Source organism: Lytechinus pictus, chromosome 3 (assembly GCF_037042905.1).
Source record: "Lytechinus pictus isolate F3 Inbred chromosome 3, Lp3.0, whole genome shotgun sequence".
Taxonomy (NCBI): domain Eukaryota; kingdom Metazoa; phylum Echinodermata; class Echinoidea; order Temnopleuroida; family Toxopneustidae; genus Lytechinus; species Lytechinus pictus.
This window is the reverse complement of record NC_087247.1, coordinates 9,957,356-9,975,200: the sequence shown is the minus strand read 5'-3', so window position 1 is coordinate 9,975,200 and position 17,845 is coordinate 9,957,356. Positions and strand designations below refer to the sequence as shown.

The 17,845-nt window shown below is 36.2% G+C and overlaps 1 protein-coding gene across 1 annotated transcript in view; it reads right to left on the bottom strand.

Annotated features, from left to right (window-relative positions):
• The window catches only part of LOC129257853 (plexin-A2-like), a 34,349-nt gene extending 16,945 nt beyond the window's left edge, over positions 1-17,404 (bottom strand). Inside the window, exons 1-10 of the mRNA XM_064097936.1 lie at positions 17,399-17,404; positions 15,338-15,462; positions 8,764-8,902; positions 8,070-8,232; positions 6,133-6,341; positions 5,486-5,626; positions 4,489-4,596; positions 1,772-1,862; positions 979-1,157; positions 448-596 (exon numbers count right to left, since the gene is read on the bottom strand). Coding sequence (XP_063954006.1) covers positions 448-596; positions 979-1,157; positions 1,772-1,862; positions 4,489-4,596; positions 5,486-5,626; positions 6,133-6,341; positions 8,070-8,232; positions 8,764-8,902; positions 15,338-15,462; positions 17,399-17,404 — 1,310 coding nt within the window. The remainder of the gene's footprint in view (positions 1-447; positions 597-978; positions 1,158-1,771; positions 1,863-4,488; positions 4,597-5,485; positions 5,627-6,132; positions 6,342-8,069; positions 8,233-8,763; positions 8,903-15,337; positions 15,463-17,398) is intronic.
• Positions 17,405-17,845: the final 441 nt, after the last annotated feature.

Below are 17,845 nucleotides of genomic sequence, written 5' to 3'. Positions count from 1 at the left end.
CTCTGTCAGTGGTTCAAACACTGTTATACTTAGAGGCCCTGGAATACAATAACGAAAATACAATAGAAAACAATTACAGAACATGCACATAAAACTTATTGTCATCTACATTTAGTTCAGTGGAGTGGAATCAGCAACCACACGGATTGGTTAATCTATGCAAACAATTTAGCACACAAGTTGATCTATCTAGCCTACATTATATCCCAACCTAAAAAGTTACAAGTAATAGGCAGCGACACACTTATGCAGGTCCCTGGCCAGACCAATCGAAAGGTTTCACGAAAAGTTTTGTCAGTGATTTTCGTTGACTAATTTGCTCTCAGCCAATCAGATGCAAGGATTTTAGTAGCTTACAACAGTTGTCTGTTGAGTATCACCGACAAAACATTCATGAAACACTACTTAGGTCTCAGACCAAATGGTCAAGGTATGATGGGCACTTACTGGAGAGCGGTAATGTAAGAATCCTCATCCTTGATGCATTCTATACCGGCTACACTGATACTGGTGATGTCTGCAGCAGTCAGGCCAAGGTTGTAGCCTTTGATGGTTAGATTGGTCCCACCAGCAAAGTAACCAGATATGGGTGAGATCTAGAGGATGGAGGAAATAGATATTGAAGTAGATACTGTTTCGCCATGTTAATTCACCATGCCCACAAGACTTCACATCTTCATCCTTAACACAACAAATATTACCATAAATGCTATCTTCACAATAACCATCTTAACCACAATCATCATCACCAACATTATTACCACCACCATCATCACCACCACCACAATCATTATCATCACCATCATCATCATCATCATTACCACCACCATCATCATCACCAATATCATCATCACACCATCACCACCACCACTACCACCACAACCACCACCACCACCATCACCATCATCATCATCATCACCATCATCATCATCATAAAACAAGAAGAGAAAAAAAGCAGGGCACGACGGAAGACCATACCTCTCTGATTGTTGGGTCCGGGCAGACAGCATCCTCGCCAATCAACCAGTCATTGTCCCGGCACTGAGATGCGATCCCACATTCAAACTCACTACTGCACCAGCCGCACTGGAACTTGGGATCGGCACTCAAGCACAGCCCACAGTTTGCGCGGTCAACGGCACACTTGTACAGGATAACTGAAAGATGCAAGCAAATTGAAAGTATTAGGCACATATGAAATATGCGTATTGAAATGAATTCTGAACTTTACAGAACCTATTTCAGGGCTACTTGGTGAGATAATATCATACAGTTAATAATATCTTATTCAAAACACTAAGACGGTAACAATACAGAACCTACATTGTATTTCAGGGCTACTTGGTGACATAACATCATAGAGATAATAATATCTTATTCAAAACACTAAAATAGTAAATGGTCTCAAACAAACATTACATATCAAATATCCAAGCACACAATTGAAATAATCAAATATATGCCATTTAAAAAAATTATTCACGAATAAATCATCAGTAAAATTGTGAAGTTTATTTTCTAATGGTGTCATTTAATGATCAGTTAAATGATAGGTCCTTGGCTTCTGGATCTAGTCACATATTCACTAGGATTATGAGTCTACAAAAACTAAAATATGAAGAAAGACAAGTTTTCTTCAGATTTTATTCTCTTCACAGCCAGAAGAACCTGAACTGGAATATGTCACATCCTGATTTAATGCGAAGAGGGGATTTATCAGAAAATATCACAACAAGCATCTCCTTTATCCCAAAAAGATATTTAGTTTTACCTGGTATCTCTCTATCTGTGATGACATACTCATTGTTCCATGTAACGGTCATAGATCCTGTAACAGTGTTGCTTGCAGCATCATAGTCATACTGCAAGAGATCAGAAATAAAAGTATCGACTAATGTTCTTCAAATTGTTCATATGTTTTTTAAATTTCTAAATGTAGTAGTTATTTTATGTCATCCATACATTTGACAATGTATGAAAAATGTATGAAAATGTATGAAAATTTGAATGATGATAAAAAATCTATTCATAATACTGAATACTCACCGTTCTTATTATAATGATTTCATACCACTCTGATTATCAACTTAAGCACAAGAATGAATATGTGGTAAGTGCACGTCAACATTTTGTATTTGTTTCTCCATGATTTATGTATATTTTCTTTGTGTTGTAATTTGGATGTTTGCATGTAAACAAAATGAAATTTCCATCAAGTTGGACAATAAAACAACAATATATATATATCAAATACTAATTAATGGGATCTACAAAGGATTCCAATACTGTATAAGAGCACCCAATGTGGGATTGGTTACTTCTACAAGGAAAACCATGTTACATATAGCCTTTCAGAATGTTGCACACTGACAAATGAACATCCAGTCATACATGAGTAGATATATTGCTCAATTGATCAAGACAATTACTGTTGATCAATTGTAAAGCTTTAATTTAAGGAGGCCGTGCAGGCAAAATCTTTGATTAAAGTTTAGATAAAATAACAGCAAAAGATAACTTGCTCTGGCTCACAGGAAAGGTTGTAGCCATGCAATATATATTATTAGAAAAAATCATATCAAGATTAATAACAATAACACAAGAATATGGCAACTGTCCACTTTGTAATCATGAGAGATATTTCCAAAACTGAAACAAGACCTTTCTGTTTCTTGAACGTGACAAAAAAATTGACACACCTGATAAAGAATATCATTGCCAAGTTGTTTTATGGCAGAAAAAAGGCTTGTTTGGACCGACCAATATTATTCTTCCTGGTTAGCATTCATGAGTGAAGTTATTTCCTATTATGTCACAAACATATTGGAAAAAAATAACCCCCACAAAACAAAACAAGGATATTCTTTATACTCCAGACATTAACCGGCTCACTACTAAATTCATTCATCCCCGTAGGTTTTCTACAGAGACTACAAGGTTCTAGCAGACAATGGGTTAAATTGCTAAATTTAATGTCTAGATAAGAGGCAGGGGGAAGGAAGGAAACACAAACAATTTACTCAAACAAAATTTTCCTATCATCAAAAGATATTTTTTATTGGTTGGGTGTATTTTGTGATTATGTACACTTGTAAGACTGGTGAAAAATTTGCAGGTAATGGGAAGTAGTTCTTCTGATGACAAAGAACAATCTAAAAAGTTTACTTCATTAAGATTATAGAAGTAAAAAAAAAAAACCAAGAAAATATTTCATGACATTGAATGAAAAATGCCAATTGTAGCACTGCAATGTGCGTCATCAGATATTTGTCTTAATTTGTGTTTTCACAGCATTTCTTAAAGCCCATGTTATTTCTGATAACATTTATAAGACATCATTCGATAGTTTACTTCGGAAGTGAATTATGATCAAGTATTGTGAAAGTAAATATTATTCCTTAAGTTTTATTTCACATTATTGTTTTTTACATGTCACAAAAGCTGGAGGAAATAAAAACACTAATTCCAGATAAGAAGTTACTCACATATTGTGGATTGCTTAATGGCTTTATATCATGGTGCTTTAATTAAAGATCAGCTTAGAGTTTGAATTGGTAACACATACCATTTAACATGCTTAACATGATTTCAGGGCCTAGAAAATTGTTGAAAAATAGTATGTTCACTTCCTTTCAAAGTATGTTGTATATCATTAGGGTGTCTAATATCAAAACAGGATGAAACATATCTGAGAGAGAAGAGCTAAACACATCCTCTAAAAAAAATTATCGTCTTAAATTGAGGTTAAACTGTAAATGGATTACGATTTCCTTCTATCCCTTGTTAAAAGGTATTTCAATATAATATCTGTTAAAAAAAAGAGAATATTCATAAATTAGGGATACATTCTTGGCAATGTCTTCTTAGGAATATTCAAAGCGTTGTCTTGTAAATTTATTAAGTTTGATATAATCTTGGATATATTCTTGAAAGTATAATAAGGAATATACTTCAACATCTATTCTTGAACATATTCCTGGATATATTCTGAAATAGAATCTACCTAGGCTCTTATTGAGCAATGTAAATGCCAGTTTTAAGATAGCTTAATCTAATTACAAGAGTAATGGTTCATTGTATTTAGGACAGGTCAGAGAATTTAACAGATTAATCTCATATTAATTTTGTCTTGCTCAGTTGATGTACTACAAATTCCAGGTAAGATAAAAGAGGACCAGGATGAATACTAATTGCATGCAAAGTAAGCTGTGGTATATTTCATCATCAACATTTTAATGGACACGTTCTTTTGAAGTGGTTTATATGACAATAAATGAAATTAGCCAGGGCAATTACAATGTATAGTTGCACAATGCTTCTTCCTATGAAATAAGTGTTAAGTGCTATATAACCAAGTATGATTATCATCATTATTATTAAATATAATATCTGTCCAATCTGCTGATACTCTTGTGGAGTGTGAACCCTTGGCCTTAAAAAGTTTCATAGCTCGGGTACCAATCCAAGTCACCTCTCACGCTAACTCACCTCGCGTTGTTGACAGACGAGACGATCATCGCCATCCAAGTCAGCTTGGACGGACACTTCTTTGCCCTCATACTCAAACACACACTGGTAACCACTGGTCTGGGCTCCCTAATAGACAACAACAAATATATATCAATTGATCGATTGAGTTGCTCACTTGCAAAGAGAAGTCAGAAAGATAATTGAAATAAACAATCTCAAGGAGATATCACAATCATAATTAATTTATCAGCCGTTGGAAGACATTTGTCCATGAATTAAATGGAAGTGGATATTGCCTAACTTTAAGATAATGAAATTAAATTATTTCTGTCTTCGTTGAAACACATTTTTCACGCCTTAAAATTTAAATTGGTTAGAGGGTGGTGTGGTATTTCATAAACTGCAATTTAGTATTCTTTATAGTATTCTTTATAGAGCTAATGGAATCATAAAATAATGATAAGAAACACTTTAAAAAAATCAAAATGGAGTACTTAGAAAAACATTAAATGATTGTCAATGACACATGAACACATAAAAGTGTGACACTGATTACTATGACAAACGGTCTCTAACAAATTTGAGAGATAAACCAGAGAGATAATCATTACAAAAACATATTTTTTGGCAAATGGCTTGAACTACGGAGGGGGCGAATGACATATGCTCTTGCAGCAATATCATAAATGCAACAGCGGATAATTCAAAATATAGCAGGTTTTCAAGGTTCTAACCTTTTCATTTTATTTCCTCACACTAAATGATCTGTGACTTCAGTTTTCAAGACATATTTCATTTTCAGTTTCAGTAACTCGATGTAAACAGATAATTCAACACTAGATACCAAAGTATGAAAGGATATATGCATGTTAACATTTAAAAAATTCTAGGAAGCTTATCATTTTAAATGTCAAAAAAGGTGTAGACATCATTACTATCACTATTATCACAACAAGGAAGAAGTGGACTCCTTTAGTTTCTGAACAACAAGGTTGTGATCCTTAAATGTTCTTACCAGAGGAGTCAACAAATTGGCAACACTGAGCTGGACGTCCTGTTGAATTCCAGCTGGTATCAAGATCTCTGTATCATTTCCAAGATCAACACGGGGGCAGTATTCTTGACCAACCAAGTTATCAGGCGAAGAAGTGGCTGACTGAAAACAGAAAACATTTTTCACAGAAATGGAAACAATCAGTTTTAAAAAGCATAGACGTAGAAACTCACAGACCCTGATAATAATTCAAGCAAAAAAATGCAAAATATCTTATTACTGTTAACATATTAGCAAACGCATTCACAATAAAATATTCATCATGCACATCTAATTTAAGTTCAAATAGGTTAAGCTTTTAATTTCTTCCATTAAAATATTACATGATTATTTACTTTGATCAGAATAGAGTGAAAACATAACAAATCAGAATTACAACAATTCCATACAAGGAAGAACGATAAAAGAATGCATACATCCTCCATTGACATGTCAATGATGAATCATTGTCAGAACAATTATCATTATAATCGAGATATCAGAATAACTAACAATCAATAATTAAAAGTTCATAATTCTCATTGTGCATACATCTTATTAGAAATTCTATTTAATAGAAAATTGATTATTATTACTGATTATATTTTATCATCAAAAGGCCAACTCACCCCTACATCATAGATGATTCCAGCAGGTTCACACTGACCAAGATTGACCGTGCACATGTTCTCATAGCCACACCAATTGCAGCCGAAGTCCTGCGCAACACACTCAGAACATGTAGAAAAGGTACTGCACTTGTAGAAAAAGAAGTCAGTGGAAACAACGTCCACATTTGTCTTGGTGTGCCTCAGCGTGAGCTCCACTTGCGTAAAACCTGTTTGAAAAAAAGGTTTGTATTTTAATCAGACTATAATGATAGACCGGTTCATTTACTAATTGTGGGGTAAAAACTTTATTTCATAAGGAATATATGTGTAGAAAAGACTTCCTCCACCATTTATCAAGAATATATAATTTTTTTAAGAACACTGTTTCAACAAGGCCTGTACAAACAGACCACCAGCCTTTAAGATACCAGTTTTCTTTTCCTTTGAGTGTTCTTTGTATAAAATTTCGAAACTGTATCTGTTTCCCCAACTCATAGAAATCTCCAAAGAGAATTACTACTTAGAAACAACAACAAAAATAAAAACTATACTATGAGTGGCTTTACAAAGCATTTGTTACATCAAAACTTGTTTTGTAATATGATATGATACACAGCAATCTAAATGGAGAAGCAATACCACAGACACTCGAGATTCTTCTTAATTTAATTTCAAGGAGGTGTTTGGGAAGACGTTTTCAGTGGTGAGTATGAAAAAACTAAAACCATCATAGAGCATCTAACAATCTACCTCTTCCATCTATTTCAAAAATAATACCCAGTAAATTAAACAACCGTCACCCTAAAACAAATATGCAGATACTAACTGAACATTCAATTTTAAGACATACATCAACATTTAATTCACACAGTGCTAATTTCATATAAAGTGGCATTCAAGGGATTGCTGTTAATATTGTTCCCATAGAAACCAAAGTCTGCTTTATCCAGAATTCGTGCTCATTTTCATCCTCAGAAGGATTGATATAATGAATAAAGGGAAGTGCTCTTGGCATAATTGCACAAAAATAAGAATCTGCCCTCATCACACCACGGCCTGTGCTAACTAATAAGTCACTATTTCCAATATCAAATGGTGAGTTTGATGGACAAGAATGCTGACAGCAAAATGTATGTTTTACTCATATTACATAGTGCATCACAGGTGCTTTTCTAACTCTTAAAGAATATAAAAAATAAACCCAATCTACACAAGTATGCACGCATTCTTAGAAATCTTCCTTGAAATTTACCAAATAAGAACGTTGAGCAGAATTCCCTTTGTAAATCTATAGTTAACAGGAATACCACTAAGCACATAAATAATGTTTTGTTTAATTCATCGCAAGGAACATTTTCATTTCAAAGAGAAAATGTGTGAAGGACAATACTTTAACAAAACCAAATTGAAAATGTTCAAGTGGTAGAGCAGTGCTAAAAGGGAGGAAGCATTCAATGTTTAAGCCTTTGAATTCTTGTTACGAACTAGTATGCTTTTCACACTACAGAAATTTTCCTTAACCGCGGGAAAAAGGTGGGCTGGGGGGGGGGGGGAGGGGCTTAGCCCCACCAATTTCTTGGGATCAAGCTTAGCCCACTTCATTTCACACAGCGTTTTACCAAAGTGGGCTAGCACAGTTAATAGTACGGTACTATCTGGCCATGTTAAAAAGCAGGGTTAGCCGACTTATTGCGGTGCTAGCACCACAATTGCGGTACAACTGCAGTGTGAAACCAAACCGAGCTAAGGCACAGTGGGGCTAAGCTTTAGCACATCATAGAAGTCGAAATTGCATGTTAATCACGCTCTGTGTGGCAAAATCATCAATATTCATGAGCTGTGCGATAGTCCGGGGTTAAAGCATTAACCCCAGCTAAGCAAATAGTATGAGGTTAAGGATAGTATGGGGTTAAAGAAATGCAGTGTGAAAAGCATATAATAAAATGTCAACTTACCATCCACAGGCTCTGGAATGTTGGGAGGGGTGTAGCAAGTCACCACCGTTCTGCTGGGGATGGTGGTGTTTACCGCAGCGGGCCGGTCTCCGAGTTCACCAAAAATACATTGGTATGCTTCTTGATTGTCGAGGGCAGGGAGGTTTAGGACAGTGATGTGAAGCTGTGAAGACAAATTTTATTAAATGTTAACTTTATGAGTAAAATAAAGAATATAAATAGTAAAAATAGAAATATATAAGCAATGTCCATATATCTTCATGTACAGGTTGATTTATTAAAGTGATGTAACCTAAGGGCAGTGAAAAATATTTTTAAAGATTTATAAAGAAAATTAAAATATTAAGAATAAATGCTACAAAAATTAAGGTAGTGGGTCTTTACATCAAGGTCTAAATATAGGTCAAATTAATTCCCCCTCTCCAAGTGAACAAGTGAAATATAAAAAAAAACTTTTAATGAAAAGTTTAATAATTGAATTAGAAAGATTAATTTTACAATAGCAATAGATTTAAAAAATCCTAACATACCTCTTTTAAATAACAAGTGCTTGTCAAAAATATCAAATAATGTGGTAATTGATCCATAAAGGGAGGCAGTTGAACAAATTAATGAGAAACAACAAAATTTACACTACTAATTGTAGATCAACACTGATTCCACTTTTAAAGGAAATAAATGAAGTACCACTTACCATCATGGTGGTTCCACTGTCAGTGTTTGGAGGGGATATTTTCTCAATTCTTGTATTTTCATCATCCATGGTCAGCCAGCGATGAGGTAGACTTGGGTTTTCCACACCTGGGCATTCAAATTCAACCCCTCTTGTGCACCTGTACAAAATATTTGAAGATTGATTTTAGATTTTCAGTTAGTTTAACCCTAACTCTCCCGGGGTATTTTGATTCTTGTCCTTCACGGGGGGGGGGGGCATTATGGCCCCCCCTTAAGATCTCGGCTGCCGATCGCGCCAGCGACACAAAAATTTGCACGCTGGTAGTGTGCGATGTAGTCTACAAGGCTGTATGGTAAAATTTTCCAAAATAATGAGATTTTATTTTATATGAATTAATTATGCTAATTTATGCATAAATCATACTTTTTGCTCTAATTCACTAAATAAAGCTCCTAGAGTGCTAATTTTTGGTAAAAATATTCTTTGTAGCATTCTTAACAATCGCATAAAAAAACAACTTCAGTTTGGAAATCAAGTTCTTATGTATTTTATTGTTTTATGAATTTCTTATGTATTTCTATGTTTTTTTACTTTTTGTTTTTTATTGTTTTTTCAATGGAAATTGTTCCAGACTTAATTCTGATCATAAACAAGGCAAAATTAATTAAGTTTAATCAGTAAAAGTAGAAATAATGATACATTTATGAATTTTGGCTAAATACACAATTTGCATTGGATTTGTACATGAAATCACGTTTATGAGCAATTTTGGGTCTGACATGCACTTACATAATGTTGTGTAATGTCGTAACCGTGTACCCGGGCGTCACAAATTTGGGCTCAAAATTTGCGCGAGACTTGAAAGTAAAAAGTCAGTGAGCGGCGAGGTCAAAAAATTTTGCGCAGCAGATATATCACGAAAATTGTCGAGGGGGGGCCATAATGGCCCCCCCCCCCCCCGGGAGAATTAGGGTTAATAGACAAATGAATATCAATTTTGAAAGTGGAAAACTTGAAATCAAGAGATTGATAACAGAAATGCTCCCATCATCAAAGTAGCTTCATCTTTAATAAAGTAGGTGTATAGAAAGGAATTAATTTTTTTTTTTAAATAAAACAAAAATAATACATCTGGCAATGGCTGGCAAAATCATAAAAATGGTCTTCCCTACAAAATGTAATTGATACTTTGCGATTGAATTTCTGTGAAATGATAAAAAGTAATAGGAAAATGAAGAAAAATACCATCAAAACCCTGCAAAGAAGATAGCTTAACACATTGATGGTTAAACAAATGAGAGAGAAGTTTTATAGAATATTAGGGGGAAATAAAACTCTTGACAATGACATTGGCAAAGAATGAATCATGCATATGGCAAATGTACAAGTACATGGACACTAACCCTGCGTTCCCATCATCTACAATTCTTATGAAGTATCCATTACATGCACATTATCAAGTTAGAACGCCAAAGGAAAGTACATACAGTACTGCATTGGAGTGACTAGCCTTGGCGGTTCTAGTCATAACAGCACCTGTAGCTATCCAAACACCCACCACTTCTCTATCACATTTCAGACAAAACATTCCATGAACTTGGGACAAGCTCTTGTCAACCACTTCTACTTTTAGACTTGCTTCTCTCTTACAGTACAAGTTTATGCCTAGGATTGACATTGATTCTCTCACTATCTCACCCCCCCCCCCTCGGCTATCATTCCTCCCTCTTCCTATGTATCCTCGGCCCCCACCCATCTATCTCTCTCCCTCTCCCTCGTTCATTCGTGCTCTTTTATATGTTTGGCTCTTATTTCATTTTACTTGTATATGTAGATATACGCATGTATATTTCATGTCTACAGGCCTATAATTATGTTTGAACAGGTATGTATATGATTTTTACCTATATCTTCCTCTCTGGCTTCTTTCTCTTGCTTCTGCCTCATTGTCTTCTACTGTCTTCTACTGTCTCACGCCCCCCCCCCCCCCTTTCCATGTGATTACCTCATTCTCCTCTCTCTCTCTCTCTCCATAGTCTCTTTCTTTTCTCACTCCCACTTGTTCCATAATATCTGTACATACACCCTATTTTCATCTCCCTTCTTTTCTTTCACCACCTTCCTTACTATCTATCTATCTTTTGATCTATCTATCTATCTATCTATCTATCTATCTATCTACATTGTATCTCCTTTTCTATCACATGCACCCTCCATCATCTTCTTTTATCCTTTCTATACTTACATCGAGTATCGTTCTACATATCTCTTAATGCGCAAACATTATCAAATGATCGCCACACAAATTCAATCACCCAGAATAACAGCTCGAACCTATTCCTCCCACAAAATGTTAAAGCAAACACACAACATCCTTGAAAATTCATACATTTATGAATTCACAGATGCATTATTGCTTATGCAAATATAATGTTCAATTACACATCACTTTAGAAGTCAGCCTGCAATAACATTCTTTTGCATAACAAAAAGGAAACTAAATCACGTTTCATGTAAAATACAATGTGACATTCGAGAGTTGCTGCCTTTAAATTGTGTGCTTTCCACACCAGCAGGCTAAATTGAATCAACTTTTGCAGTGCCCTACGGGGATTTCATGAAACCAACACCACATTACATACATTAAGATATCTGGATTCTTATGATGACTATGTACTGAACTTCAAAGCATCCTTTGAATTTGAGGTACAAGCTCGCAAACAGGTACAATTTCTCCTTCCTTTTTTTCCATGAACCTCTCTTGTCCAGATGAGTTACAGTCACTAAAACAGCATCATATTATCAAGAGCAATTCATCTCTGTTTTATTTTTCATCAGTTGATTCAGAATATTTTCCTTGATTTTTTTTAAGCACAATCGTTAAAAAAATGTGGGAAAAGAAACTAGGGAAACAAATGAAGTTTCATTCAACAATTCATTGCATAGATTTACTCATATTAATTTGATTTAATAATATAGTAATTATATTTTTCCCCCCAAAAAAAGATGATCTCTTACTGTGACACTAACTTGAAATCTAGCCCCCTAAAGAGCACCTTTTATCTGTTTATATGTCTGTCACCTTGCTTTGCCCATCAGCACAAGGCTCATATTGCAGATTTGTCAAATCTTCTTCAAGGCAAACAAATGGGATTTTCTTTCACTGGCAACTAAACCAATATTTGACGAATGACAATGAATTCATAAATATCCAAAAGATTCACCGTTTGCAAAGAGTCATCGATTTATCATTTCATGGTTCACTGATAAAAAGATTTTCATGCCTAGTGGTCTTGGTTTAATCACACCATTCATTATCATATACTATGAGACCATAATACCATGAATACCATCCTAATAATACAAATAGCATGAAGAGAATGTGATGTGATTGATCTATTCCATGGTGTTCTGCCAGGCGATAGTTTATTTTATATTTTGGATCAAAAATTTATCCTCCGGTCATTGGCTAAAAGAGCTTCACGTGATTATGTGTATTTTCAACTATTTTGGAATGTTGGCAGCTAGGCATACTATTTTGGAAAATTACGTCATTTTTGTGACGTCATTTCCCCAAATAGTAAAACTATTTGGGGAAATGACGTCACGGCGCCATACGCCTGATGCGCGTGATATCAAAATCACCAACATTCAGCGGGGTATACGAGAGCTCGAGTGCTTACCATGGGCGACTCTCGCGACGTCGCGGCTACGTTTTTCAATGACCGATCACCTGCGATAATCTAGCGCCAGCTTTCGATATAAAGACATTTGTAAACATTCGATCGTCTGCTCGGTACGAAGATGGCGGCCTCCGGTGCTCGGAGATTCGGTCAGTTTACTGACGAAGATTTGGATGATTTCATCACTTCAGTGGACAGTGAAAATACCAAGAAGCAGATCAAGTATGGACTTTCAGTTTTCCGCGAATTTTGTGCGGAAGTGGAAGTGAATTTTGAGGATTTGAGCCTCGAAGCCCTCGATGGAGTCTTGTCCCAGTTCTACGCCGGTGCACGTAACAAGAAGGGAGATCTGTACACGAAGAAGTCCATGCAAGCAATTCGGTTTGCACTTCAACGTCACTTCATGAAAACTAGAGGAGTGGACATTGTAAAGGGTGAGCAGTTTTCGCGTTCTAATAAGACTTTTAAGGCTCTTCTTGTTAAACTGAAAACCAGTGGCAAGGCCAATGTAAAACATTATCCCCCTATCACTAATGATGATATGGCACGTATCCAAGCCAGTCTTGATTTAGGTACAGCTGAAGGTCTGCAAAGAAAGGTGTATTTAGACACAATGATATACTTTGCAAACCGTGGTATGGAGAATGTAAGAGAGATGGAAGTAGATGATTTTGTTCTTCATGTGGATGGTGACACTGAATACTATACGCTTCGAGACATGCACACTAAAAACCATCAAAATGATGAACAGGAAAGTCAAGGGGGACAAATGTATGCTCTCAAGGGAAACCCTAGGTGCCCAGTTATGAACATGAAAAATTACTTATCCAAACTAAATCCTGTATATGCAAATGGATGTGGCAGAGGCCAAAGCAGAGGGTTACTGAGGAAGATGAAGTATGGTATGTCAATTCACCTTTGGGGAAATGGACTCTCTCTAAGATGACTAGTGTCATCTGTGAAGCTGCTGGTTGTTCAAAGCATTACACTAATCATTCGTTGCGAGCAACAAGCATTACTTTGCTAGACCATGCAGGATATGCATCGAGAGATATCATGGCTGTGTCAGGCCACCGCTCCGAGACATCGATAAAGAACTATGCACGTACTAGTGAGCATACCAAGCATCAGATGTCTGATACTCTATCCGCCATTTATCCTGATAAACCATCAACATCTGCAACATCAGATCAGACAGATGACAAAGAAAATGATGATGTTGATGGGGATGATGCAGATCTTGTACTTGATCTAACTGACAGTCAGTTGCAGCGAATTCTGAATTACGAAGAGATTCATGATCAACAACACGTACATGTACCACCACAACCAGAACAAAAACCAGACCGGATTTTCAGAACAATGAACATGAGCCAGCAAAATCTTCAGCCCCAGCAGTACCATTTCCATGGCTGTGTTGTAAATTTTTACAACAATTAGCCAAAACACTCACAGAAAAGGATGTAAATAGTGTAAAAATGTTTAGACTACAGTTTATGCTTTGAATTTTTCAGACATTTTCATTGACTATTAAAACTTGGATTTCATTAAAATTGGATATTATTTAAGAAAAGAGCACAAGACCATCAGAGTGACAAGAGAGAATAAAAGGTAAGCCATTATTCTGTTTTTTCCTTTTGTTTAAAATTTTTGATCAAAAATATAAAACAAATATACTCTGCCATAATTTCGAGTTTCTGGTTAAAACTATGGGCCTCGGTGCCTCCAATAGTACCATTCACTTCGGGGCTGCACCCCTCAGTGAATAGTACTATTCTGGAGTCACCTCTTGCCCATAGTTTTAACCAGAAACTCTCAAGGCAAAGTATATTTGTATAATATTGAATCTTTTTGTGATATGAAAAGGTAATTCAGGCATGATTAGTCCTGATTCAACCACCTGGGGAGTGTTTCATCAACATTTTCATCCGACAAGTTGTCAGATCTGACATCTTTCTCTGATGTTGATTGGCTGAGAGGTATTGTTACTATGGTAACTGTCGGATAAAATGGGACTTGTCGGATAAAACGTCCGACAAGTCCTTTCATGAAACGCCCCCCAGATGAACCAGAGCTTCGACAAACACCTTGGCCCATATTCTGAAGTCGGGTTTAACTTAATAAACTCAGGTTTAAAGTTGTGGTTTAAGTATGGAAAGCCAATTGTTACATAAATCAACAGTAGAGATATCATATTTCAGCTCATTTGGCTCTCAAATCATTCATAATTGTCCAGGAAGTATAAATAGATGATCGTCTTCACCATCGATGAATCAGGAAAAAGCACAGTAAATATAAGAAACATACAACTTAATACAAAATGTTGACACTTTTGGCTTCCCATAATTCTAGCACAGAGTTAGACCATGGTCTAAGTTAAACCTGACTTCAGAATATGGGCCTATGTGATAACAGGAGTCAAGTCAAAATTCCTCTACAATGGAAATAAAAAGGAGTTTGTATTAAATTTTATTCCATGCCAAGTTTGTATGATATTGTAAGGTCATTAACCTGGCAGAAGTGAAAGTTATTCAGAGGATCCATTCAAGCAGTGTTCACATTAGAGTTTATGTCAAGTTAATCTATTTTGGTTGATATTCTGACATCCTTTAAAGGACTTTATTTTTAAATCTACATGTTTAACAAAGAATGGAATATAAAAAATGATGATTATATAGAAACAATAACACAAGTAATATATTTGTTTGGTTGTTTGTTAAGGTAAAATCCTATTGATCTGCATTTTTCTCAAAGTTTTGATGACCCCCCTGTAGGGAATTGTTTGTGGTTCAACTTCCAAGTCATGTAAGTCACAATTCTTGGATATATCGGACTAAGGAGATACTCGGAATGTATTAAGGTTCTGGGCCCCCCCCCCCGACCCTCTTCCTCCCCCGACATGGCCTCACCTCTGGTAGAGAGTACACCATCCACAGTAGGGGTCTCCGACGACATCCTGCCCTCTCGATCCTCCTCCTACGCAATCCTCAAAAGTGGTATACAGTTCGCACTCCTCCACCGGGACCTTGGTAACCTGCAACCAAGAAAAATGAAACAAAAACATGAAAATCAAAAAGAGGAAAATATCTTTCATGCGTGCAGCGAGAGCGAGGGAAATTGAGACATTCTGCGCAGACACTGGACACTCCGGTGGGGAGTTATGTGCCTCCGTTTAAGATGCCAATTAAGATTTTGGTTCTCGATGTTAACATGCTTGATGGGGGCGTCTGGGGATCGGTATGGGGGAGATGTGAATTAAGAAGATGCCTGGGGATCGAGGGGATGGGGAAAAATGTATTCTGAAGACTTGAAGCAGATTGCGATCTGGTCTTGCTGAAATAAAAAGGAAAATATCAATCTTGTTTTTTTCGCATAAATGATGTATGGCAGTTTGTGGATGGATATGTCTGACTAAGTAAGTTATCATCGGTTGATCGAAGGAATAAGGTTTCTTGCCAAATATTTCCCTGAGGATGAGATTGAAATTCCAAAGGAAACCTCCTAACAGCTTTTCACTATCGAATCAATCGAGCACACATCTTAAAAGGCTGGGGTTTCTCTAGGGGGGTTGCAACATGCCATGTATAGTACACTGATAATTTATCATTTTCCAAGAAATTTTGTATAACATGGCTGCTTATTCAAATCGTGTTCTTATTTGATTTCTTGTTTATCGGAAGGGAGGGATGGGATCAACACTTGTTGCATGGACTTCTGTTGTTGTAGGACATATAGATGTCAACATTCATTGGGAAAAACAAAATGAAGGGAGAGGATTTCAGAAGATGTGAGAGGCTAAACTTTTTAAAGTTCTTTAAAGCTCTTATCGTTCAACAATGGGACTCTACTTCCTGGTGATATTAATAAGCCTCTCTCATCCTTTTCCTCTTCCTTCAAAAAGAGATGAAACATTTGTGCGTCGAGCTTTCCGAGGCATTACCGTCAAACACTATTCCCAGTCTGGATATCTGTCACGCTATTGACAGATATTCAATGTTGGATTTCTATCGAATCAATCGAGCACACATCTTAAAGGCTGGGGTTTCTCTAGGGGGGTTGCAACATGCCAGGTATAGTAGTAGTACCCTGATAATTTATCATTTTCCAAGAAATTTTGTATAACATGGCTGCTTATTCAAATCGTGTTTTCATTTTATTTCTTGTTTATCGGAAGGGAGGGATGGGATCAACAGTTGTTGCATGGACTTCTGTTGTCGTGTGACATATATAGATGCCAACATTCACAGGGAAAAACAAATAGAGGGAGAGGATATCAGAAGATGTGAGAGGCTAAACTTTTTAAAGTTCTTTAAAGCTCTTATCGTTCAACAATGGGACTCTACTTCCTGGTGATATTAATAAGCCTCTCTCATCCTTTTCCTCTTCCTTTAAAAAGAGATGAAACAGTTGTGCGTCAGCTTTCCGAGGTATTACCGTCGAACACTATTCCTAGTCTGGATATCTGTCACGCTATTGACAGATATTCAATGTTGGATTTCTCGCCAAAGTGCAGCTATGCAAAGCTCATCCCTCGAGGATTTCATTTTTGCGATATCCGACAAACTTTTCATGCAACATACGCAACATTCCTTTCACCCAGAGATCTTCTATAAGAAGCCTTTGGAAGTACATGTGAATCTCTCATAGAATTTAGCTGAGGATAAAAACGTCCTCTTTACCAATGGATAGTCTTCTGTAGCACTTGTAGGCCCAACATGATCCTGTAATCACTGTAGTCTTTACAAATGTTCTATATTAAGTGTTTGGGGGAATGAAACAAGCGAAGGATTGGAAGAAAGAAGGTGGTTCTGCAATTATTGGTAAATCCTAAATATTTGTACAAATATCATCTGATTGGAAAGTATTAAAAAACCTTCTACTACTATACACAACAAGGACGCAACTTGTATCATGGCCCACTTGGGACCGTTTAGAGACCCAGCTCCTTTGATCTGACCATTTTTTCCTACCTCCATGATCTAACCAGTGAAAATATATAATCCTCATACGCAGTGCACGTATTTGTTATGTTCTCTTGGATGGGGAAGGAAGGTTAAAGATAAATGCTTGAAGGAATTATCAATATTCATGAAACTGAGTTCTTTGAAACCTGAGATATCAAAGATTATTTTAAAAGCAATTTTGATAGAAATATCTTTAAAAAAAATTACAACAGGGACACAAATTGTATCATGGCCCACCTGGGACCATTTAGAGACCCTCCTTTGATCTGACCATTTTTTCCTACCTCCATGATCTAACCAGTGAAAATATAAAATCCTCATATGCAGTGCACGTATTTGTTATGTTTTCTTGGATGGGAAAGGAAGGTTAAAGATAAATGCTTGAAGGTTTTGGTACTACCATGCAATAATGTCATATTTGGGTTGATTCATGGTCACACTACTATTACTGAT